Raw genomic sequence first — 26423 nt, forward strand, 5'->3', positions numbered from 1 at the left:
CAGATCCACTACAAACTGCTTATTCCCTCTCTGTCTCCCAATGGGCTCTATGGATTGACAATTTTCATACTTTCAGTCAGTTGTCATGCTGTCCCAGTGTCTGGTAGGACTAAAAAAGCATCAGAGACACTGTAACACTGTAACACAGTAACATGTATCTGTAATTACTTGGAAAACAGGGGGTCCTCTGTGTGTCCAACTGAAAAAGAGGACGTCCAATTTCCTTGTCATTTTAGTATCATGCGTCCAAATGACGCATGGACGCATGCCTAGCTAAGATCCTGGTCGCAAGGACAGGCCACAAAGATTGGGAGGAATTTTTCCTTTGAATAGCTTTAATGTTACTGTAACGCATGCAATTGCAATACTCTATAGTACTATACGAGCCCAACTGTAGGATTTAAGGTATACAACATCAACAGTCTCATCTTACCTCATTCAACATGGTGTCAGAAGTGGAATTCAAACCTACACTCCTTCATCTGTGTTTCTAACTTTATTCAGGTCGTTCGGTGTATTATAACCAGCTGCTACCGCACCACGTGCTTGCGAAGCTGATGTGTTATGCCGAGGGGCAGTTATACCGGCTATATAGATACAGAAATTCAAATTCTTCCTCCTTGTTTTAGGCCTTCAAGGAGGAAAAGGCACGCGAAGACATCAGTGCCTTCAACTCCAAAGACGCGAAGGACGTGCTGACCTGCGAGCTGACCCGCGCCGAGTTCGCCGAGAGCCTCTCCATGAAGCCAGAGTCGCTCTTTGTCGAGCAGATGTTTAACCTGGTCGACAAGGACGGCAGCGGGTACATCAACTTCCGCGAGTTTCTGGACGTCATCATCATCTTCGCCAAAGGTAGGAATCTGCTTGTTTTTGGATGTCATCATCATCTTCGCCAAAGGTAGGAATCTGCTTGTTTTTGGATGTTATCATCATCTTCGCCATAGGAATCTGCTTGTTTTTGGATGTCATCATCATCTTCGCCAAAGGTAGGAATCTGCTTGTTTTTGGATGTCATCATCATCTTCGCCAAAGGTAGGAATCTGCTTGTTTTGGGATGTCATCATCATCTTCGCCAAAGGTAGGAATCTACTTGCTTTTGGATGTCTTACATGTTATTTGAATACAGTAGCATGGCATGATCTAAGACACTATGATCTTAGATAATCTATATACAAAATCAAGCAAGTTGAAGTTTGGTCAATAAATTTCGCTTGCTGCACCTCGTAATGAGGAGGACTGATGATGACGATGATGATGAAAATAGATATTATAGAATTCCCAGTTGAGATTTTTTTCTACAGTCTACATTTTTGTGATAAATCATCTCCTTCTTGTTTTTTCCAGGAAACCCTGATGAGAAGGCAAAGCTGATGTTCGACATGTACGATGTGGATGGAGACGGTAAACTCAGCAGGGACGAGTTCAAGACTATGCTCAAGTGAGTAGAAAAGTGAAGCTGATCTCAAATCAGTTTAGCTCACTGAAGAGCCAATCTTCCATTAGTCATGACAGGAGGGGCTGCTATGTGCAACTTGGTACATTGCACTGGGTAAATGCCTTAAGCTTATATTAAGCTCTTTTGAAAAAGTACAATGAAGAGTGGATCACAGTTGAACATCCCGTCCTTATTTGATTAGGACTGGAACCCTTTCTATTAGCATGCATGTCGAGTGAGCGAAAACAGCCGGGATTCAAACTCCCATCCTATTGGTCCAGAGGCATATTCGCTAACCACTGGACTGCGCTAAACCTTGCAATTGTTTACTCTCCCTACAGGTCTATGATGGACATGGTGAACACAGAGGTTGAACAGTCCCAGATGGACATGCTGGTAGACTCCATGATGGAGCAGGGCCGGGACTGGAACACAAGTAAATAAACAAACAAACAAAAAATAAACAGCTGTTTACTCTTCCCCACAGGTCGATGATGGACATGGTGAATACAGAGGTTGAACAGTCTCAGATGGACATGCTGGTAGACTCCATGATGGAGCAGGGCCGGGACTGGAACACAAGTAAATAAACAAACAAAAAATAAACAGCTGATGGAGCAGGGCCAGGACTGGAACACAAGTAAATAAACAAACAAACAAACAAAAAATAAACAGCTGTTTACTCTTCCCCACAGGTCAATGATGGACATGGTGAATACAGAGGTTGAACAGTCGCAGATGGATATGCTGGTAGACTCCATGATGGAACAGGGTCGGGATTGGACCACAAATAAACAAACAAATAAATTAACAACTGTTTACTCTTCCCCACAGGTCTATGATGGACATGGTAAACACGGAGGTTGAACAGTCCCAGATGGACATGCTGGTAGACTCCATGGTGGAGCAGGGCCGGGACTGGAACACAAGTAAATAAACAAACAAACAAAAAATAAACAGCTGTTAACTCTTCCCCGCAGGTCTATGATGGACATGGTGAATACAGAGGTTGAACAGTCACAGATGGACATGCTGGTAGACTCTATGATGGAACAGGGAGGTGTCAAGGACCGAGAACAGATGACTCAGCAAGACTTTATCAACATCCTGGGGGAACACAAGCAGGCCCTCAGCAATGCAGCGCTCAACCTGGGCGGTAGGTGGAGCTGTTGTACAGTGTTGTGTTGTGTTGTGTTGTGTTGTGTTGTGTTGTGTTGTGTTGTGTTGTGTTGAGTACCAGCAAGCATTGCATGATGTTGTCAGGAAAGAAAAGTGAGAGGCAAAGTTTTTAAAAATCGTCATCTTAAACCTAATAGAGGTATATTATGAATAATCCTAACTTCAGTTGGCAGAGATCACTCAGCTCTTGTTCATCACGAAAACTGATTTATATTTGGACTTTTTAACACACATATTATAAAATATATAATCATGTTACAGAATTCTCACATCACTCAAAACTGCACTTTTCAAGTTAGAATGTAGGGCAAGATGCCCTAAAAGTTTTTCTATACTTGTTCAAATTTTCAACATTCCTTTTAACAGTAGGGTATTGCAATATTATGCAATGCTTGCTGGTCATCCATGTTCTGTTTTGTTCTGTGCATGTTGTTGTATTGTACAAAATTTAATGTGGTTTTACAGGGATTAAGGACAAGGTGATGAGTTTTCACTGTACGAAATCCAACATTTAAGCATACCTTAAAGCATAGTTATGTAAAGGTGTGTTTCTTCATAAGAGTATGAAGAAATGTACCTTTACGTATGCTTGTATGCTTAAATATTGGAATTTGTGCAGTGTTTATTAGATAAACTTGAATCTGTAACCTCCAATTTAAACTGGTGAATGGACAATCCAGCATGCTGATGGGAGAAGGTTTAATCTGAAAACTACTGTATGTACGGAGGGAATATATGTTTGTACACTAAATATTGTTCAGGGCTTCCAACCGAGAAGCTGAAGAGTCAGGCTCGCCGAGTCAGTGAGGGTGAGTTGGTCACCATAACCCGGTTCTGCACGGTTTGGTGTTGGTGTAATGGACAGACGAGTGTGTTTTGTGGTGGCTTGTTGTAAACCTGTCTTATAAAACTAAAGGAATGTGCATTTCTAATCCTGCCCAAGAAGACCGCTCAGGCAACCAATGCTACAATAATCCAAGCAGAGGTTCGGCTCCGGCTTGTTTTGATTTCTTTATACACGTTTTTGTCAGGCTTTCTATTTTGTCCTGTTTTCTTTATGTCCTCAAGCCTGATAAAAATGCATAAAAAGATGTCAAAAACAAGCAGCCGGAGCCGAACTTCTGCTTGGAGAGTACCATGCTTGTGGGTTACACAGACTAGACTAAGATGCATATTAGTGGTGGCTTATATTTTACAGGCACATGCCATGATGTTTTAGAACATTTTGAATGAATGGTACCAGATCGATGCTTTGCCAATATACCTGACATTTGATGCTACTGTGATCACTTTCAAGTCCGAACCTGAACCTAAACCTCTGGACTCGAGTCTGAACCTAAACCTAAACTCGGATTTAGGTGTAACACCACTAATCAGCATATCCCTCACACTGTTTTGTCTGACCACAGCTAACGTTCTGTCGCCCGGGGATGCCGCTCGCAACCAGACCGTCCTGAAACGTGACAACACAGCGCTACGGGCACGCAAGACCATCATCCGGGCTTACCAAGGGTAGGTGGAGGGTTTACCTCACTTGGAAACCTGTGCTGAATATACTTGTGTAGAGGCACTGATTTTTCCGCCGCCATGTTAGCCTCTCAATAATTATTTTTCAGAAAGTCCTATAGCTCAACGTGTAATTTGTTCTAAGCTGTTATGTTATTCTTGTTGTTATTTAGTTTTGAAATAAGGCAATGTTGATTCAATAATTATAGAAACAGACTTATGGATGACATCCTCTGGGAACCCCGAACTGATGTGAGGGTGTGAAAAAAGTTTTTGACTTTGATATTGACTTAACTAAAGGCATTCTAGAACATCAGTATCCGCTTTCTGATATTTTTTTTTAATTTGTGGCATATATCAAGACCTCATTTTTTTAGCTGCTTTGTACAATTTACAGTATGGTTGAAAACTTTTTTTTGTAAACGGACAAAAATTGATGCACTCGTAGATGTCATCTTTATCAGCAAATCAACATGGCCTAACTTAAGTACAAAGTCAAACGAACCAAAAAACAATCATGACAAAGAATGTTTTTGCTGCAGAACTGACGAGCGCAACGGAGGAGTGAGCAAAGACCGACCTTCAAGGAAAATCGGGGAGGGCCTGAAGGTCGACACCATCAAGGTGAAGAAGTACACCACCAACCCTGTCATGAAGAAGTTCAACGGGTTCAAGCGCTACATCCAGAACTACCGCCTGCACATCTTCTGGCTCACCCTGTACACACTGGTCACCATCGGGATCTTTGCCGAGAGGGCCTACTGTGAGTCATAAATCATTTTTTCTTATCTTTTCATCAGGGCTGTCTCCATCTTTGATCTTTTGTTTCGTCCCACTCATTTTTTGGGAGCCGATGTTTGGATTTTTTGTTGTTAAATTCGTAATTTTAGGCTTTTAAGATACATTTTGCATCGATTTCATGTCACAAGTTAGATTTTGGGACAGATAGACAGGGTGACATTTTTTTACGTCCCAAGAAGAAAATTTCTGTCCTGGGACGGAGGGACGGGTCCTGGAGACAGCCCTGCTTTTCATCATTAATCATTTTATAGGTTATTGCACCGGCTGTGAGTCATAATATGCAAGGTACAGTTACTCAGTAACTGGACACTATTGTAGAAATTTGGATAGACCTTGTACACATGCTAGCCACCATCGGGATATTCGCCGAGAGGGCCTACTGTGAGTCATCATCATCTTTTCTTATCATGAAAAGAACCCGCCGCGCTTATAAAAAGTGGTTCAAAACCTACAGTCCTATGGCCGCACATTGGGCAAATGTCGTATTGTCACCTTAGTTAGCACCTAATGGCAGCCGCTCCAGGCCCTTTCAATCTAGCCCTGCCAATTCAGTAGTTGTGTGTGTGGTAGTTATTAGTTTATTGATAAAAACATGGAACAAAACGACATTGCAGTATGGAGACTGAATTGTGCCGTAGCTTACAATCACGTATGCAGTTAAGTCGACACGATAATATTTCTATGTACAAGTAGCGTGGTTAACAGTTCAATTCCCTGCCCTTGGCTGCGAGAGAGAGTCGTCGGCCAACCCAATAACAATGATCATTTCAAGTATCATCAGTGACGCTGACCAGGCTCTGTGTCTCTCCAGGCTTTTGATCAAATTGAATTATCTAAAAGATGTGAAGACAGATTTTAAAAAGTCCAATAAAAAAAATCAACTGACAATGTCAGTGCAAGGTTGATGCAGATGAGTCAATTAGCTCCTGCTGTTGGGTTCCTCACATGCACTTCTTGAGTAAATGACATTGGCCTTGATACCTTTGTGGGGTCGTGTGGCACAACGGCTGCGCGTTCGGCTCAGAACCAAGAAGTCCCGAGTTCGAATCCTGTCATGTCACCGATCTTGTGTACTTGGGAAAGGCACTTTACACAACTTTCCTAACTTCACCCAGGTGTAAATGGGTATCTGACTTCGGTTGGGGAAAGTCGTATGACCCTTGTGACAGTTCCACAAAATGCAAGTGTGAATAAGATATTGTATATGTTATGTATTGTGTGAAGCCTGTAATATCCTGCATCGATTCAGCGCTAGAAAGGCTGCCATTGCGGGTAATTTCTGACCAATAAAAACCATTACCTTTGCAAGGTCCGTTTTTTGATATACCAGTGTTATAATGATATCAGATTAATCTCTTCCACTCCTTTCAACCCCCAGACTACTCTGTGGAGCGTGAGCACGCCGGACTGCGTCGCATCGCGGGCTACGGTGTGACGGTGACCCGCGGCGCCGCCAGCGGTATGATGTGGGCATACTCCATAATCCTGGTGACGATGTGCCGCAACACGATCACGCACATGCGCGAGACCTTCCTGCACCTCTACATCCCCTTCGATTCCGCAATCGCCCTGCATAAGATCATCGCTATGACAGCCCTGTTTTTCACAGGTGGGGAAATTTATGGATTCATCTCAGTTTAATTTGCATATTTAAATGAATTTCATGGAGAGCAATTGTAATTGGCATCTGATTCAATAAACAATATTTAGGGGGGGGGGGCAAACTTTTTTTTCATTCTCGCATCAGTTTTGGGGTTCTGAGAGGAATTATTGTAAATCCATTTAATCGAAACAATATGGCCTAAGTTTCTACCCGGATGACTAACCATTTATTGTTTTGTTTTCTCAGTCATGCACTGTGTTGGTCACGCAATCAACTTCTACCACATTGCCACCCAGCCTGCCAACGACCTCACGTGTCTCTTCAGGAACTACTTCCACTAGTGAGTTGGTTTCTTGTTATAAATACTTTACTTTTGGGACCACAGCTATAAGCAGTGATGCCTACATTGTATATACAACATACATATGTCACAGTAGAGATGGCGATTCAGGACAATCGGCTATTGTCCTAGGACAGATCGCGATCGCCATTTGTCCTAGGACAGACTGCGATCGCGATCTGTCCTAGGATTGTCACAATCACCGATTCTACTAGTAGAGATGGCGATCGCTATCTGTCCTAGGACAAACGGCGATTCAACTTGGACAAATTCTGCGATTGCGATCTGTCCTAGGACAACTGCCGATTCTACTAGACTAAGTAGAGATTGCGATCGCAATCTGTCCGAGGACAAACGGCGATTCTACTTGGACAAATTCTGATTAGATGGCAAATGGCGATCGCGATCTGTCGTAGGACAATCGCCGATTGTCCTGAATCGCCATCTCTACTGTGACATATACATTGTGTATCTGCAGTGCAAAGTGAACCAGTCAGAACTACCCTGAGGAAGGTGACAGACGGTCACCGAAACTTTGGTTGAATGAATCACTTGGATGTGTCCAAAAAGTCTTGCGCAGTGACTAACCAACCTGATGAAACTACATTTTGTATTCATGAAGTTGTTTTCGTTTGTCACCACAGTTTTTATTTCATGATATAGCTTTTCTCAAAATGGATAACATTCTGAAGACAATGGTCAACAATCATATTTTGTAACATATCATTATATGATGTAGATTGTGTGTTTTGTTGCCTTTTTAATTATACTAGTCTTGCACGTTTTGTGTGATATTCTGGGCATTATAAAGTCAGTAAGCTAAGGTATTACACAAATCCAATTTAGGACACATGGATGTAATGTGCTGCGGCTTCAGAGAGATTGGGGCTTAATAGTATATTAAGTTTACACCTGTATAGTAAAGACTTTTAATTTATTTCAGCTCCAACGAACTTCCCAAGTTCCACTACTGGTGTTTTGCAACAACAACCGGTAAGACTATCTTTTCTATATTATCCCAACTTATGTCTCAGTTACCATAAAACGAATTAACAGCTAACTAGAGTTCCAAGACCTCATACCTTCGCCAAATGATTTTAACCTTTTCGACTGATGTATTAGGAGTGTTTCTCATTAATCATGCAAATAATATATAATTGTTTGATTATATTAGTTGTTGATCATCTTCTCCACCCAAATAGCAGAAGTTGTGTCAAGTGTGTCAGTTATCTTAACAAAGAAGGCTATTCTAGCATTTTCTGATCAATCATGCAAATTAGGCCCTCATACAGGCCCAAATTTTTCCTTTAATTTGATAATGAAATGCTTAAAACTGCTTAGGCAATCAATAATTTTGGCTGTGATAACAATTTAAACCTCTTTATTGACACAGGTATGACCGGAGTGCTGCTTTTCCTGATCGTTGCTGTGATGTTCGTGTTTGCTACGCAGTACGCCCGGCGCTACGTGTTCAAGGCCTTCTGGTTCACCCATAACCTGTACCCCATCTTGTACATCCTCACTGTGCTCCATGGGTCCGGAAATCTGGTGCAGGTATGTCTAACTCTGTATAATATAGCTACATGTATATCCCTATCCCTAACCATAGCTACATGTACATGTATATCCCTAACCCTTTGTACACAACCTTTACCTAACCTAAACTAAGGCTTGTACATTCTCACTGTGCTCCATGGGTCCGGAAATCTGGTGCAGGTATGTCTAACTCTGTATAATATAGCTACATGTATATCCCTATCCCTAACCATAGCTACATGTACATGTATATCCCTAACCCTTTGTACACAACCTTTACCTAACCTAAACTAAGGCTTGTACATCCTCACTGTGCTCCATGGGTCCGGAAATCTGGTGCAGGTAGGTCTGACCCAGTATAGCCACATTATACAAAATTGTATATCCCTAACCTACATGTTATGTAACCCTAGCATGTAGCTACATGTATATCCCAATCCCTATAGCTACAATGCACGTATATATATCCCTAATCCTAACCTTTGTACCTGTACAAGTGAGCAACTCTACATTAAAGACCACCTGGCCAATGTGACCACTTTTTGGTGGTCCCTTAGATAATTTTACCCATTGACACAAGCATTATTAGGATCCTGTCCATAGCGACCACCTGTCCACATAGACCAGATTCTATCAGTTCCTTGAGAGATCTTCGTGGGCAGTTTTTGACTGTACATCCATGCATAGCCTTTGAAAATGTTAAAGAACAGATGATGTTTTACAATCAAAGGTTTGTTAAAATTCAAGATGTATTGTTTGTTGTTATTATTAAGAATCTGTTGTTTGTTGTATGTACAGGAGCCGTTCTTCTACTACTTCTTCCTGGGTCCAGCCATCCTCTTCACCCTGGACAAACTGGTGTCCATCAGTCGCAAGAAGGTGGAGATTCCTGTGGTCAAGGTGGAACACCTCCCATCAAGTAAGTATAATAATAACAATAATGGTCTTTATTGGTCAGAAATTACCCGCAATGGCAGCCTATTAGCGCTGAATTGATGCAGGGTGCTGTTTTACAGGTTTCACACAATACACAACATTATATAATATCTTATCCACACTTGCAATTTGTGGAACTGTCGCAAGGGTCTGGGCGGCTGCCATTCGGCGCCACCATGTGACCTCAATGCGACCTTCCCCAACCGAAGTCAGGTACCCATTTACACCTGGGTGGAGTGAGGAAAGTCGTGTAAAGTGCCTTTCCCAAGGGCACAAGCTCGGTGACATGACAGGATTCAAACCCGGGACCTCTTGGTTCTGAGTTGAACATTTAGCATAGTCAATGCACCTGTACACATATCCCTAACCCTACAGCTATATCCACAGTCCCGACCCTCATAGATAGCTATTCCTTTCATATACATGTAGCTAATGTACTCTTTCCCCTCACTACCAGATGTGACCACGCTGAAGTTCAAGCGACCAACCAACTTCGACTACAAGTCCGGGCAGTGGGTGCGCATCGCCTCGGCCGCCCTGGGAGATAACGAGTACCACCCGTTCACGCTGACATCAGCGCCGCACGAGGACACCCTCAGCCTCCATATCCGCTCCGTCGGACCCTGGACCAACAACCTCAGGAAGGTGTACGACCCCACCAAGATGCAGCCAGACTTCGGCTACCCTAAGGTACTGTAATTTTTTTATACAGGTAGTTCTTGTTTCTTTCACTGTAACTTTAAGTTCACTGTTTTCACTGTCACCACTGGACCGTGAACTTATCATCACAGTGAAAAACCTATTTATGATTCCTTCACACATCCTTTCTGCAAGTCACTTGCTACCACCGTGAAGTTAAAGTTCAGTGAAAATGTCCATTTTTCTTACACCGTGAAATTTTGCTACCGTGAACTTAAAGTGAATTACAGTATCTATTTTGTATTTTTCATAAGGCCACAGCAATTTGTTTTTTTGGTTCTCGGATTTTTTGAAAATATGCTTATTACATGTATATATTAAGTGGAAAAACATGTCAAAAAGAAAGCCAGAGGACCAGGTTTACACCTTGGGTGCACTCAGTTTTATGGATCAAATAATTCTATATTCAAGTTCTCCTTCCTGCCCTCTGCTTTTATGTTGTCTGCTTGCTATAATATCATTCAAAAAAGTCAGAGAACCAAGGAATTAAATTGGTGTGGCCTAAACTTATAGATCACCTCTTATACTGACTGCTGCATCTCAATCAAAGCAATAGAATGGGGAATTCAGCGTTCCTTCTGTTGTTCCTACAGGTGTTTGTTGACAGCCCCTATGGTAAATGTAATCTAATATAATGTATGTCATAATTAAATGTAATTTGTATTTCATGTGTGATGTATAATCTAGGACTCCAGGAAGAGTAGTGAAGAACATATCATGTATGTACAAAATGTAGTCTCACTAATGGAGGTCTTTCAAACAATAAACAATACTACAGACGGAAAAAGGCTATGGGACTACATTTACCTCATCTGTGTTGGTAAATGATATTATCATAAATGCCAACTTTAAACTGGATAATCTTTTGCTGATGTCAATAAAAGCAATAGAATGGGACATTTATCATTCCTTTTATTGTTCTACAGGTGTTTGTTGACGGTCCCTATGGTGAGGGACACCAGGACTGGTACAAGTACCCTGTAGCCGTGCTGATCGGAGGCGGGATCGGGGTCACGCCCTTTGCCGCCATCCTGAAGGACATTGTGCAGAAGTCCGCACAGGGAGCCAAGTTCAACTGCAAGAAGGTATAAAAAGCAAAAATTGGCATATAACAGTCACGCCCAATCCTGCTTATCAAGTGTTTTATGACTGTCACAGTGTATTTTCCACATTTAAAGCTTTCAAATAGTTTTTAATGTTCGTTTCCTTTCCTCTTTCTCAAGTTTTTAGGTTGTAAGGAAAGCATACATGTGTAACAATGATAAGCACAGGTTGCACATATGTCATAAAATAATTTTTATAGTTTATTGCTGCAGATGCATTGAATTTCTTATTCTCATGTATTTTTGCATGAGTGAGTTTGTGGAAAATTGTGTGAAAATTTTAGTACAAAGATGCCAGTAGCCTTGGTAATTAGGTAATTAAAAGTAGTGTATGGTCAAAGATTAATGACAGATGATTATAGCAGACAGAGAAACAGGAATCAGTTTCTAACATGTTGATCCGATGTGGTGTACTATCCAGGTGTACTTCCTGTGGGTGACTCGGACCCAGAAGCAGTTCGAGTGGCTGACTGACATCATCCGGGAGGTGGAGGAGAAGGACAAGAACGACCTGGTCAGCGTGCACATCTTCATCACACAGTTCTACCAGAAGTTCGACCTCAGGACTACCATGCTGGTAAGATTGATTATTTGTTATTTATAAGTTTAAGTTTAAGTTTATTGCAAGTTCTTGCCCGTAGGCTAATTGCAAGTACATGTAACATGAAAGGACGGACCGACAATATATAACAATACAGCATGTGACTTTGCAAGTCTAAATACTAACACTAAATTCTATCTTAATATATATTTGGGTTTGACTTCTTTTTCCGAGACAGTGGAAGACGAATGATCCCACTTTTTCTATAATGTGTGGGTTTCGTGACGTTAAGAGGAGAGTAGTTTTCTTTTAACAATATTATTATTATTTATCATACTTATTATATCACCAATTATTTTTAGAAGTGCAAACGTACATGCATGAGCAGGGGAAAAATCACCCGGATTGCAAAGTTTGCTTACAATTTTTTAAAAATTGTTAACTATTCTTACAAGTGACAACTGACCATAATAGAATTGTTAGATTCTACCCATATTGTTACACTAAAAATACAATTAAACATGTTCATAGTCGGACTTAAAACAAATGATTTTTAAAACAGATCAGCCAATATTCACAGTACAACAAAATCCACTTCTTCACAACACTTAACATATTCAGAAAAAGGGGGACAATGACAATGTTCTAAATGCATTTCTGATGCGTAATGTGGTGTGCCACGATAGGTGTACTTCCTACGTGGTACTCACATGTTTGTTCTGTTTGTTTCCCAAATATACAGTACTGGAAATTACAACTTTTGTAAGAATGTTTTGCCCCCTTTCCCCCCAGTACATCTGTGAGCGCCACTTCCAGCGTATCTCCGGACGTAGCCTGTTCACCGGCCTGAACTCCATCACTCACTTCGGCCGCCCCAACTTCGAGTCTTTCTTCGACACCCTGCAGGACGAGCATCCTGAGGTTTGTCTGCTTTATTTGTCTGCTTGTTTGTTTGTTTGTTTGTATTGCATACCCGGTAAACTGCCTCATGGTGTAACACACCAGGTTTGTACTAATGGTGACCGACCTGATGAAACTATTCAAGCCTATGTCATTAACCTGAGATGTTGTTGTTGTTGTTCGTCCGTCGTTGTCGGCGATGACCGGGAACATCACATCAGGGACGATGTGTCCGACTGTGGCTATACAGCCCAATGCGGGCTCTGAAGGTTCGGCCACAGGTCGGGCACAGGTGATAACAGTTAAGCAACTGGATGGATTTGGAAATGGTCTGATGTTGTAGACAGCATCCACTGTCTTTGGTCAGTGACAACAAGTAAATGTAAACTTTTAAAGTAAATATAGACTTCCAATCTTTTCCAGTAAGGAAGTTAGAAAGGATTAGAAAGTTAAGTATGATTATAATCATAATGAGTTGTCACTGACGAAAGACAGTGGATGCTGTCTGAAATGTCTGAACGTTTCCAAATCTGTCCAGTTGCCTGCTATCTGCTGTATCTTATTACCTAGCACGTAGATGACTGTCTAACCTTCATTGATGCATATACTAACCATTTCTCGTTTTCCAGGTGAACACATTTGGAGTATTCAGCTGCGGCCCCCCTCCCATGACCTACACTGCTGACAAGGCCTGCGCCGCAATGAACAAATTCGATGGCGCATCTTTCATCCACCACTTTGAGAACTTCTAAACGTTCTTTAAGTGTTTAGCACAAGGTATCCATAACATGAGGGTAGATTTAGCACTGTCTTGTCAAGATATACTCTTCGTGAAGATATTAAAGCAAACTTTAAGATAGTAATGATGTAAGGAAAATGTTTTATATATGTACCATCCTTCATGACAATCAACTTCTATATAAACTTCTATATGGTGTTTAGAACAATGTATTGATAGCATAAGAATGCATTAAGTGTATCCACTGTTTTTTAAGTAAGACGTAAACTTCCACTCTTTGAACAAGGTAGTTATGATAGAAGAACAAATTTGAAGAGCTTAGGACAAGGTCTTGATGAAAATGAGGATGACTTAAATGGGTCCAGTCTACTTTTAAAGATACGGAAAATTTTTGCCCTTTGTACAAATATTGTCCAAAAATAGCAAAGACATCAGAACAAATTTGAAGTTCTTAAGACCAGAACCTTAATGAAGGAGAGACAGAATTTAGTGTGTCCAGTTTTGTAAATGTAGAAAGAATTTTAGAATTACATAATGTTTATGAATATCATGGTGTATGACATTATCTTCATCATGTGTATCTACTTAACGTTCATGTCTTTTTTACAACTCTTTGTCAAGTTTAAAGGTTGTAAGGATTTGGGTCTATTTTGAAAGTATAAGCATATAACAATAATTGATACAGGTTGTATATATGTCATGAATGAATTTTATAGCTTATTGCAGCAGAAGCATTCTTGTTAAACACACTACTTTTGTATGAGGTTATTTGTGGAAAATTGTGTGAGCTTAAGCAAAACCATGCCAGTATACTATAGCATTGGGAAGGTATATGTAGAGTTGGGTATGTTCAAAATGAGAATTATAGCAGACAGACAGCTAGATTTTACCAGCTTTAAAGCTTTGTGGTGATGCACGAATGCTTGAAAACTGTTGCAAAAAAAATGTAATGCTTGATGCTTGATTTTCAAAATGTTTTTTTATTCATTGTTGCCACTATGTATACTGGTTGCACAGTGTAATTCAGTCAAACATGGTCGAGCAACCACCTGGCACAGACAACCACCTCCAGTCACAAGCCATATTAAAACAGTCCCATCCATTTTTACATAGTTAACCCCACCCTGTCCTCAACAACCATTTTTCACAGTCCTTTGAGTGGTTGCTGAATCCAGGTTTGACTGTATAAGGGACAGACCATTCATGACTATGATTTGGTTGTAAAAATAGAAAGCATTTACAAAGACGACTTGCCTCAAAGTTTAGTCAAACAAAGAAAAATGAATTGATGTTGATAACTATTAGGGAGGCACGTAAACATTTGTTAACTCAAACACAACCCCGCAAGAAGCGAAAATGAAAATTGTAATTTTGCAGCCACCCCTATAATCATGCATGGTCTGTTCCTAGATGCTATGTGGGTGATTTTTGTGAATGACTACATTTATCCAAGACATTTAAGGTGTTAAACTTAGAAGAAGATAGAACTGCTTGAGAGGTCTTGATCATGGAACGTTTGGTCAGTCTGTACTTGATAAATATGTAGTTAAGGTGAACACATTTTAAAGGTCTAGTAAAGGTCTGTTATCTGTATAGGTACAAGATGTATCTTAGATTTTATCTTGTCAAGGGACTGTAATTTTGTGTTGTATGATATTGAGCAAGTAGTGTTTTCTATTCTATATGATCATCGAGCAACACAAAAATTAGAAACTTGGGTTTCTCTGTCAGATTTTTAAAACATTCTATATGAAGAACTTCATGAGATCGGGACTTGTAGAACAAATGAAGCTACGACTACGTTTTTACCGATGCAGTTTCTGCTTGCTTGCTTTGAATCTGTATCATGTAAGCAGAAGCATTTTTTATGAATAAAGCTTTTACATTCCAAAATCTCAGCTGTTTCCGTGATTATATGGTGTGTGTAATGTTAGTATTGTTATTGCCTGTTTACGTCTTTCTCCACTGAAAGGTAAACGTACTAAGTGTTCGTTGACTTTTTAATTCATGTTTATTGCATGTTCATGCCCTTCCGGGCTAAATGCATTACAAGTAATACAATTGAGCATTGTAATAACAGAAAAAAAATGAAGAAAACTATTCTATGTTCTATCTACCTCTAAAGTTTACACGCTACTTCTCTCTTCTTGAGACATGTGTACACGAATTCACAGAGTTATACGTATTGCAATCTACCGAATATGAATGCAACATCTAGTATCGACCAACATAATTCCAAAAGGGTACATAATTCCAACACCCAGAAAAGATTCGTCCGAACAAATCTCCAACCCAACGTTCCCCAGTATAATGCACTCCTGTATATCTAAACTGTGCATACCTGAGGGTTGCTGCGCTAAAGATCTCTCAAACTTTTTTTTCAAAGTGGCGGATTTATGTAACCCGGCGTATCAATGTTAATGGAGGTTTATATACATGAGAAGAGCAACATAAGATTAACGTTAGTACTGTCTTACAAAATATTGATGTCTAGGAGTGTACTAGAACATTTTGAGCAAGAAGACTCACATAACAAAGTTACCAAATGAGCAGGCTCATGACTCGCGTACTTGAGTACAGTAACGTAACATGACCTATTTACGTGCAGAGCTATTTACGTCCGGTTTAGCTCATGTCCACATGTCGCGGTGTATTATGCCAAAGCCTGTTCTCATGAGCAATAAAGAACATCATAAGTAAGATCCTTAGCCATTTCTTTAATTTTTGCACAGCAAACCATAATGGCCATGCGTTTACCACGTGAACGCCACGTGCCGTGCATGTGGGTGGAATTTACAGATAAACATGTTTTTTTTTTTCCATCGCGTTAAGCAAGTGGCCGGACAGACATAGTGATTTTATTATCATTTGTCTGCAGACTACTTTGGACAGTTACTGTGCATTTCTGGTCTATGTTCTTCAAGTATAGCGCTAGAAGGGAAAAGACCGAGGTGGACGATAATAGGTTACCCTAGCACAATTCTTCATCATATACCTCAGTATAAATAAATGCTCGCACGGCGTGAAACAGGCGGAGAAAAACTTACAGACCATGCATTTTCTTTTTAGAAGAGCTGATATTTCTGACCATGGGTTTAAAATTTGGCTCTGTCCGTGCGGTTTTAAGATAAATACGTTTTGAATAAATCGGAGGTAAATTGGTCATGTTACGTTAGGTCATGAGTTGCCCATCAACTGCTAACGGGCACAGAAGAGTCATACGCATATATTAGTTACATACTATTCTGGTCGTCTCACCGACATGCCGGTTCTAAGATATATAAAGTCGTCGTCCACAAACACTGGCGATTGCGGTCTGCTCTCTTCTTCAAACGACCACGAATGTTGACGCCCTGCTTCGTCGTCATGACAACGCGACATCGGCTCGTGATTGGCCAATTTATTTATTTATTTATTTCTGTTTTCTTTATCCAGGGTGGACGCACTCAGTGCTAACCGCACTGCTTTTCAGGCGTGCCCTGCACAAAATAACATAAACAGACTAAATAACATAACAAGGAAATAACATAGAATAATGAACAGAAAGTAACCAAAAAAAGATAATATATACATAACCGAGCGTCGAATCCAAATCATAATCCTTAAATCATAGTCGATATGGCAGGCCGGGTCTGGAGGTCAGAGGTCAGCAGTACTGTCTTACTTGTTTTTTAAAAGTTTGGCCCGACGTAGCCGCTCTAACTGTGGCCGGCAACTCATTCCAGGCAAATGCACCCCTGAACGCATATTTTCTCCTACCAGATTCTAGGCTGACTTTCGGGAGTTGCAAAGATAAGTTTGAATTATGTCTTGTTGCATAAGTGTGAGATGTTCTGACAAATATCTGTAGGTATTCTGGCACTTGTTGGTGAATAGATTTAAAAACAGTTTGCAGGAGGTGCATTTGCCGGCGAGATGCCAAGAGCGGCTAGTTGCGTCATCGTTCTGGAACGTCACTCCATAACCGTTTGTCACTTCATTTCGACGTCGTGTGGCCCTCTCCTAACCATTGTTACCAAAACTGCCGAAACAACAATCAACAAAACGTTGTTACAACAAACAGTGTACTGAAGACATCGCTGGGGTACAAGTATGCCAACCGACCAGGGGCGAGAGGACGTTTTGCGTTTGGGGACGGACGTCGTGAAACCCGTCACCACCTACCACGAGCACTTCGAAGCGGAGTTCGAAAGATCGACGGGCGCAAAACCTCCACCTGTACCGGTAAGACCATAGGCGGTAGGCCCCCGAGTTTTTGTTAAAATCGGTATTGCTGTGCCGTATTTATGAACTTGTTCCGCTAAGTAACAAAGAAACGGAAAGATTTCGGAGAATCGTACACTAACGCACCGACTGCGTACTCTGTCCACTGAAAGACTCCTGAGAACTTAAACTAACACACACTGTGTACTCGATCCACTGAAAGATTCCCGAGAAACGTACACTTAAACTCGGAGCCTACCGCCTATGGTAAGACCAAGGACAAAATATTGACCGTTGTTATTGTCCCGGTTACCCGATTGACCCTAGCAAAATCTGCCAACCCTAGCCTTTTTGTGGGTCGACCACTGCCAAGGGACATGACATTTTCAGTCCTTAGCTCAAAGGAACCGAAGGGTGAAACACAAACATTTCATTGTCCCTGTTTTATCATCATTATATAATCAGCATATTACGTCATCATCATTATCAGAGAGGCAATTTCCAAATGATTTTGTGGCTTTATTGAAAAGAGCTTTGAGATGTTCAAAGACAATGGGGTAGTTCACAGACCACTGTGCACGTTTGCGTCGGGTATAATGTTGTAAAACCTTTCACCAAGGAGCTTGCTTTCACGCAGAATGGCCAAATTTTGCATTTTAGCATGTATTTTTTTAAAAATCTGCCCTCTGCAAGGTCATTTGGTGAACAGGTAAAATAAAATAAAAACGCCCGATCCTTCATCCTTTTGTTCAAAGAGACAGCTCGCATTATGTCAGTAGTGTCCCGGTAGACTAAAGCCTCCATGTGACATACATTCGGGTCTCCAAGGATTGTGTTTCCAGTCGAGCACATACACCCCTACTTATCGGTGGGTTTGAGTTCTTTTACGTGCAAAGGCCTAACGTTCTATAATAATCATCGAACTTCAAGGTTTGGGGACGTACTTTGCCCCTGATGGGGTCATCTGGGGGTATCTTATAAAAAGAACTTAGTAAGCACGGTACGACCGAAACCCATAGTTAGTGCCATGAATATCGGAGTTCAGACCGGGAAGGCCTAATCTCCAAGCAGATGGCCGATAGGCAGTTTGGCACAGGAACGAGCAAGGGAAATTAAAAGTACGCCACAACGATTTAGATTCCCTAACTTCTGCTTGGAGATTAGGTCAGGCCGGCATTCGTACCTCTGACCTTCGGATATTATTGAAGGGAATGTTATCGTAACTTTTCTAGGATCATTGTATTCTAACAAATGTTGACTATTTTTCAGTACGCGGAGGGCTCCATGGAGCTGAAAAAGGACACCACTACCTTCAACAGTCACTACGTGCATTATGGAAAAGAGGTGTGTTCGTCCATCCGTCCGTTTTTTTGTTGTTCGTTCGTTCGTTCGTTCGTTTGTGTGTGTGTTCGTTGGTTGAAGTCTCTAAGTAGATATTTGTTGGGAAAATCCTAACGGCTTCTGACTGAATTTTGAACATGGGCGCTGTGTGGTCAGATCTTGACCCCATCAAGAAGGTGTTGATAAAACCTCTTTGTTTTTGTTTGTTTTTTTGCCGCAGATTTTCAAGAAACAGCTGGAGAACAGACACAGGGAGGCTGAGCCGCTCAAGGAGATGCACCAGCGGGACTCCGTGGAGCTTAACCAGGTCGGGACATAATCTCAAGAAAGGGCCAACCTGTATACTGCTTTAAGATACTGCCTTGCTACTGATAGATCTGTTTGGAGATTAGTCGGGGCAGCCGGGATAATCTCCAAGCAGGTCTATCGATGGCAAGGCAGTACCAAAAAGAGCCAACCAGTATACTGATTTTTCATACTGCCCTGCCACCGATAGATCCGCTTAGAGATTAGTCGGGACAGGCTTTCGTTGTACTTGGGAAAAACACTGAAAAACTAACGATTCCACGGTCTGTATAGATAGTCGATGTGAAGATCAAAAGCTGTGTCGGGGTCTCTAGGTAGTTTTTTAATGCATCCTGAGGGGAATATCTACAAACATAATTGTGAAATATGACAAAATACGACAGATAGGAATACAATAGAAAATTACTTTAAGACCAACGTAGTCAAATAAACGTCCTATTGAACTTGATGTGAAAAACAAAGAATAAAATAATCTAGTTGAGCACTCCGCGATAGCTAGGGTTAGAACCCTGGCCTTTTCATCTAGACTAGCGGCTCTCTCTCTGGCTCATTCCCCGTCGTCGAGGATTAGAGGGAAGGGCAGGCCCTCTGATGGCTGTACAGTCATATATCCTGGAGTGGCATGATCGCCCGCATCTCTCGCAGATGAACTGGGTCTGGGCAGGTAGATTCTGAGCAGCCGCCTTTCTCCTCGTTCGGCTCTCCTCTGCATGCTCCCTTCTGGCTAGTTCAAATTAGAAAAACTAAACCTAAACTAAAAACTAAACCTAGACTAGCGGCCAGGTTGCTTATAACCAGACCATGCACAACGCTCTACAAAAAGAAAAGAAAATTTCTAGCAGCGGGTGGTTTCGATCCACCGACCTCTGGGTTATGGGCCCAGCACGCTTCCGCTGCGCCACGCTGCTAGACATAAACAAACGACGACTTTCATCTTTTAAGTACATATTCATGTATGTGCTTGCAATAGTGTACGGGAGTTTACTTGGGGGAATTATCGCATGATCGATTGGCAATCACAAGAGGGACGGACCATTGTTCTAAATCCCCTTCGCTGTTTTTTCTTTATTTGCGATCAACCATGTTTGCACAATAAGAGTCAGTAAGTACTGGCTGTGTAAGACCAGACTGTAAGGTTTGATTCACCCATACCCGAAACATCCCCTACTCTTATCGATAAGTGTGGTGGGGGTTCAGTTACGTGCTCGAAGTGTGGCTCTCCTCAAACACGGGAACTTTGGCTTTATGTCCCATCCGCGAGTACGATCTGGCAGGTACTTATTCCAACCTGATCAGTAGAGTGAGGAAATAGGTGTAGAGTGCCTTTCCCACCGGAGCATAGTGAGGACTTACTAGGGATTCGAACCCCGATACCTACTAAACGACCCTAACCAGAAGACCACCATACCATCGTTGTGACTGTTTTGATTGATGTATTTTCAGTTGAATAGAATTAGGAAAAAGGTGTACTGAAGTGCCTTTCCCAAGGGCACAACGTTGGGGCCTGCTATAGATTCGAACCCAGGCCTTTATATTTCCGAGTCAACAACCCTAACGACAAGCTTTAAGCCACTAAGCGACCGTTTCAATATTGACTGTTTTGATTGATGTGTTTCCAGGTGAGTAAGGACTTCTACCCTGTCCAGACCTGCGCCAGTAACGACTACTGCCCGCCGTCGAACCGGAAGAAGCTGGCGGTCATGCTGGCGAACGACAACATGAAGTCTCGTCAGGTACGCTTTTAAAGGAAAGCTACACAAAAAATTGAAAATCCTTCTATGCTATGCTTCTATTCCAAAGTCAAATTCTTACTTCAAGTTGTTTCACATAAGTCCGTCATAGTTCTGGGATTTTCCACAGTTTGCAACTTATGCCGTGCTGACGCCTTCTCACCTGATAATTGAATTATATGACGTCAGTGTTTCAAATTTTTAACCTGATGATTGAATTTTAGAACACTGACGTCATATAATACAATCATCAGGTTAAAAATTTGAAACACTGACGTCATATAATTCAATTATCAGATGAGAAGGCGTCAGCACGGCATAAGTTGCAAACTGTGGAAAATCCCAGAACTATGACGGACTTATGTGAAACAACTTGAAGTAAGAATTTGACTTTGGAATTTATCAAGCATTTTTTGTGTAGCTTTCCTTTAACTGTCAATAGTTTTTCCAGGGCCTGCTCACATTCGTTGTACGAGGGTGATATTGGGATTGTCGCGCATGCGGTGTCATTCAGTTGTGTCATCTTAGTTCCAATTGTATGTAATAACAACATGTTTGTAATAACGTAGGTTTAAACCACGTTACTTAGTCAGAACTTTGTAACACTTACGGTTAGGTTATCATTATTGTTTGTCGTAGGAGATAATACATTCCTGATTGCAAAACCTATCTGTTGATATATAGTCCTGCCTGTTCCTTCGTTCGTCCTTGGTCCAACCTAAATCTATCGACCCTTTCGGCAGCCGATTCCTTCAGCCAATTTCGGCAGCCGATTACGCGCCGATAGTCAACTCTTGATATCACAACACAATTAGTTTCTACCATACCAGACTTCGTCAGTTGCTGAAAAAATAGTAGAAATTGGCCAAATGGGTGGAGAATTTCATCTACAATTTTCTTTCAGTTCGCAAAGAGGTCTGGTAGAGACTACGATACAATGTATAATCACAATGCTATCTTTTAACGAAAGCTCTTTTCTTTGAATTTACATCCACAGAAAAACGCCCACAGACGGCCCCCGTCGGGCGACACCGACCCGTTCCCGTGGAGTGAGCCGGGCCGGGCGCCGAGCATGACCGACACCATCACCGGCCGGCGGGTCCGGCTGCACCTGGCACACTAGCAGCGCGGCAATAAGCCGCTCCGTGGGTTTAAATGCGTATGCGCTGCGAGATGTATTGCGTATGCGCATTGGGGGTTATATGTCAAAGGTGAAGGATTATAACTTTGTAATCAGTTATTGTCCAGACTATATTCAGGCGTTTATACCTGGCGCACTAGTAGCGCAGCAATAAGCCGGTCTGTGGTTTCAACTGCGCATGCGCATTGGGGTAACATGTCAAAGGTGAAGGAGTATAACTTGTAAAATGTTCTTGTCTAGACCATGCTTACTACAAATCCAGCCGTTTATACCTGGCGACCTAGCAGTGCAGAAATAAGCCGATTCGCGGTATTAAATGCGTATGAGCAGTGAGATGTATTGCGGGTAATATGTCAAAGGTGAAGGAGTCAACCTTAACTGTTCTTGTCTAGACCATGCTTACTACAAATCCAGGCGTTTATACCTGGCGCACTAGAAGCGCAGTAATAAGCGGGTCAGCGGTTTTAACTGCGTATGCGCTGCGAGAGGTATTGTGACAAATTTGAAGGCCCCGGAGACATAATATTTCTGGACATGCATAAACATGGTCTAGACAAGAACTGTTTCGAAAGAAAGGATAATTGGCCTGACATATTACCCTCAACACCTCTATCTGCGCATGCGTAGCACCGAAAACCTACTTACTAGTATCCATCTTTCATTTGTATCCATGCAAAGATGATGGAACGATTAGGAAAAAGAAATTAAACCTCTACTACATGTATCACGTTGTTTTTGTCTTAATGATTATGATGGTGAATGACCTGTACAGTACTTGTGGTTTTGTAACTGGCTAGTGCCTTATGTTCTACGTTAAGTTTGTTTGATATCTCTAGTAAAACGAAAGAATTCGAAACAGCTGCATAGATGAAGGAGGCTGTTGCCAATTCACAAGTCATGTGTATACATGTTAATGTTGTCATATTAAGTTTGCATGTTGAAGCCAACATATAGTAGCACCAAACGCATGTTTATACATTTGTGCAATACAAGTGGTTGATTGTAAATAAAATCACTTTTGATGTATAATCAAGGTGAACTGTTTCTTGGTCATCTCGTTAACATATATTTTGCATGTAATGGGGCCGTACGGTATGGGAGATTTCTCAAAGAAATTATTTGTTTTACGTAATGGTATTTGCAATGCGGTGTGGATTTTCTCAACAACCATTCCTAACATATGTAAATGAAATTAACTGGGTATGTATGATCTACATTTTCGAATGAATTGTTTGATAGACTGAATATCACCTTGTTACCACTAGCTGAGTTGTTCTTGGTAATTCTTTCATTATCAACTGCCAAGGAAAATCTCTTTAGAAACACAATTCAGTAAAATTCGTAGCAGCCACAGTGCATCCTTACCTTGCGTCTCCCCCCAACCGAAAATTGGACTAGTCCAGATCATCGTATTGGAATTTCTAGTAGATGCGGAGCGAAACAGTCCGGTACAGTTCTCCAACTGTCGCCACACCCAGGCGTTTCTGTCCTCGGAGCGAACTTTTGTGGCTGAGACGTTTCTCAAGGACTGCGTCTGACGGCACAACTGGTTAAATTTGCTTGTGTCGATACGGACTAAAGGATTCGGACAGTCTAGCAAGACGTGACTTGGCATACTATACCGGTAAGTTTCTAGTGCTAGTGAGAGTCCGCTTTTGCCCATGCTTTACACCGCAATTTTTGTGTGAAACATTTTCCGTTACATTTTAACAATTCTGTGTGCATTTTGTGCGGAGATGTTGGTTCTTATGGCCGATGAACCTCGCCGTGTTTTGTAAACACATAGTACCTTCAATATTGACTGAACAGATGAGCGACAAAATGTCCAACAACATAGGCCCAAAATTGCCCGGCCAGACACGGTCCAGTTGGGCCCATTCAATAAGCCGGGCATTCTGGACAATTTAGCTGCTAGAATAACATTACGAAAGGACCATAGCCAGACTTATTCTCCAAGCAGAGGTTTGTCGAGTGGGGTAGGAGTGTCCGGGATTTTTAACGTTTCTCTCCCATCACGACCAGAAACTCTGAACAGTAAAGCTCCCGTCACAGACTTCGCACCTGGTTACGAATGTGCCAGACTGATTACATTTAAAAGGTTTGAAGCGTTCCGTTCTGTCGCAGAGGTGAAGGGAGAGAAACGTTAAAAATCCCGGACACTCCTACCCAGGCTACCCCCCTCGACCGAAACTTCTGCTTGGAGAAGAAAAAAGCCAGACTGTTTCCACGGCAGTACAGGCCAGCTCTTTGGCTCCATACTTCGATGACATTTTTAATACTCGTTGGGGGATGAGTCAAAATTTCCTTGGGGGACATGTTACCATGGAGCTACCGATAAGCTGACTAGTGTAGGCTTGGAAACGGTCTGGCATACAGGCTAACAGAGATCCAACTTGTGATTTTGTTAATACGGAGTGCGTTACACTGTCAGCGAACGTTTGCCAAATTCGTTGTTCAAAGAATGATTACCTATCTGGTGTCTACATTACTCTGGCACCCTGGTGGTCTTTTCCTCAAGGTCTATGTAATTTTGACAGCCAGCGGTGACCCGTGTCACTTTGAATACCGTCACCACCGGGGGTCAAGCAACCCCGGGATGGCTGCTTTCTTAAGTTTTCTTAAAGATGATAATCTTTTATCTGGTATCTGTATCAGCCTGGTGGTCTTTTCATCACAATCTTCCTTTTTGACCTGTGTCACGATGAATACCGTAACCACCGGGGGCCAACAGCACTGGCGGGCCGCTTTCTTAAGTTTCCGTAAAAATGATAATCTTTATCTGGTATCTGCATCAAGATATGGACCTGGTGGTCTTTTCATTAAAATCTTCCCTTTGACCTGTGTCAAGGTAAATACCGTAACCACCGGGGTCCCGCAAGGTGGGCTACCATATCTGGTACACCACTTCCTTAGTTAAGATGATAATCTTCTTTTGGTATCTACATCAGCCTGGAAGTCTTTTTTCTCATGGTCTCTGTTAGACATGGCAGCCAGCCTATATGCTGTCAACACCGGGGTCTAGTAACCCTGGGATTGCCGATTTCTTAAAGAAATTCTTTTAAAACTATAATCTTTGTCTGGCCATCTTTCTGGCGGTCTTTTCTTCAAGATCTCCGTTTGCAATGGCACCAGGAGTGACCCGTGTCACTATGAATACCGCCAGCACTGACAGCGAGCGGTGACCAGTGTCAAGGTAAACACTGTCACCGCTGGCGGTCTAGCAACTCCGAGATGGCCGCTTTCTTTTGAAATTCTAATCTTTATCTGATATCTACATCATCCTGGTGGTCTTTAACTCAAGATCTCCATTACTGTCAGCCAAAGATACCCCGTGAACAACGAAACCACCGGGGGTCTAGCATATACATGTATCTCCACAATAAATGGTACACTGCTTTCTCAGTGTTCTTAAAGAATCATTCTTTTCTTCTGGTATCAACCTGGTGGTCTTTCGTCAAGGTCTCCGTTAGTCCTGGCAGCCACAGTGACCCGTGTCACCATGAATACTGGCCACCACCGGGGGATCTAGCAGTACAGTTTTCTTTAAGAAATTATAAACCTTATCTGGTAGCTACATCACCCTGTTGGTCTCTGCTAGTCCTGGCAGCCACAGTGACCTGTGTCACCCTGAATGTCGTCATCACCGGGGCGTCCAACAACCATGGCCGCCAGCTTCCTAAAGTTTCCGTAAAGAATGAAAATCTTCATCTGGTATCTACCCTGGTGGTCTTTTCGTCAAGGTGTCCGAAAACAGTCCGATAGTCCTGACAGCCACAGTGTCAGTGACTCGCGTGACCGTGAATATCATCAGACACTTAAAAGAGACGTACTACAACTCCAAAGTGAAGTCCTTGAAGAAGGATAATGCTGCAAAGTGGCACAAGGAGATCAAATCCATGATTAACGCATCACGCAACGAACCAGTCATCCACATCGACGGATTTGACCCTACCGACAAACGCGGCATCGCCAACGCCATAAACAAGTCACTTGGAGCAGTGATACAGTCCTTACCTGCTATTGACGCGGCATCACTACCCGCCTACCTGCCCTCGTTTCCAGCTCCTTATGTTCAACCCTGGGATGTGTACAAAGAACTTCTCAATGTCAAAACACGCAAAACCGCAGGTCCGGACGGCATACCAGAGAAAATCATCAAAGAATTTGCGTATGAACTGAGTAAACCATTTACCGACATTCTTAACACCTCCCTTCAACAAGGTTCAGTCCCGGACGAATGGAAATGCGCGATTGTTGTCCCAATCCCAAAGACCAAACCTCCTGTTTTAACAGAACTTCGTCCGATCTCTCTAACATCTTTGTTAGCGAAAGTAGCCGAGCGCTTCGTTTCGCAATGGGTGTTGTCCGACATTACTCCTGAGAT

General features: G+C 42.0%; 2 protein-coding genes and 1 non-coding gene across 8 annotated transcripts in view; 2 read left to right on the forward strand and 1 right to left on the reverse strand.

Moving 5' to 3' along the window:
- Nucleotides 1–15211, forward strand: part of LOC136426576 (dual oxidase 2-like) — a 38896-nt gene extending 23685 nt beyond the window's left edge. For 5 of the 6 annotated variants that reach the window (XM_066415240.1, XM_066415241.1, XM_066415238.1 and 2 more), the window contains 16 exons: nucleotides 630–852; nucleotides 1345–1438; nucleotides 2416–2591; nucleotides 3376–3423; nucleotides 4024–4126; nucleotides 4663–4883; nucleotides 6300–6530; nucleotides 6771–6864; nucleotides 7808–7857; nucleotides 8258–8418; nucleotides 9199–9319; nucleotides 9794–10026; nucleotides 10962–11120; nucleotides 11560–11715; nucleotides 12472–12600; nucleotides 13209–15211. In XM_066415240.1, coding sequence (XP_066271337.1) covers nucleotides 630–852; nucleotides 1345–1438; nucleotides 2416–2591; nucleotides 3376–3423; nucleotides 4024–4126; nucleotides 4663–4883; nucleotides 6300–6530; nucleotides 6771–6864; nucleotides 7808–7857; nucleotides 8258–8418; nucleotides 9199–9319; nucleotides 9794–10026; nucleotides 10962–11120; nucleotides 11560–11715; nucleotides 12472–12600; nucleotides 13209–13331 — 2322 coding nt within the window. In that variant the 3' untranslated portion in view covers nucleotides 13332–15211. The remainder of the gene's footprint in view (nucleotides 1–629; nucleotides 853–1344; nucleotides 1439–2415; nucleotides 2592–3375; nucleotides 3424–4023; nucleotides 4127–4662; nucleotides 4884–6299; nucleotides 6531–6770; nucleotides 6865–7807; nucleotides 7858–8257; nucleotides 8419–9198; nucleotides 9320–9793; nucleotides 10027–10961; nucleotides 11121–11559; nucleotides 11716–12471; nucleotides 12601–13208) is intronic. The other variant, XM_066415242.1, reaches the window with a different exon arrangement.
- A 2104-nt stretch (nucleotides 15212–17315) lies between these two features.
- Nucleotides 17316–22678, forward strand: LOC136426612 (uncharacterized). The gene is made up of 4 exons (XM_066415291.1): nucleotides 17316–17542; nucleotides 19083–19169; nucleotides 20788–20901; nucleotides 21896–22678. Exons 1-4 carry the CDS (start codon nucleotides 17411–17413, stop codon nucleotides 22019–22021), a joined length of 459 nt encoding a protein of 152 aa, XP_066271388.1. The 5' UTR covers nucleotides 17316–17410; the 3' UTR covers nucleotides 22022–22678.
- On the reverse strand, nucleotides 20005–20076 carry Trnam-cau (transfer RNA methionine (anticodon CAU)). The gene has a single exon. It is a non-coding gene; the product is annotated as a tRNA-Met (tRNA).
- Nucleotides 22679–26423: the final 3745 nt, after the last annotated feature.

Source organism: Branchiostoma lanceolatum, chromosome 2 (assembly GCF_035083965.1).
Source record: "Branchiostoma lanceolatum isolate klBraLanc5 chromosome 2, klBraLanc5.hap2, whole genome shotgun sequence".
NCBI lineage: Eukaryota > Metazoa > Chordata > Leptocardii > Amphioxiformes > Branchiostomatidae > Branchiostoma > Branchiostoma lanceolatum.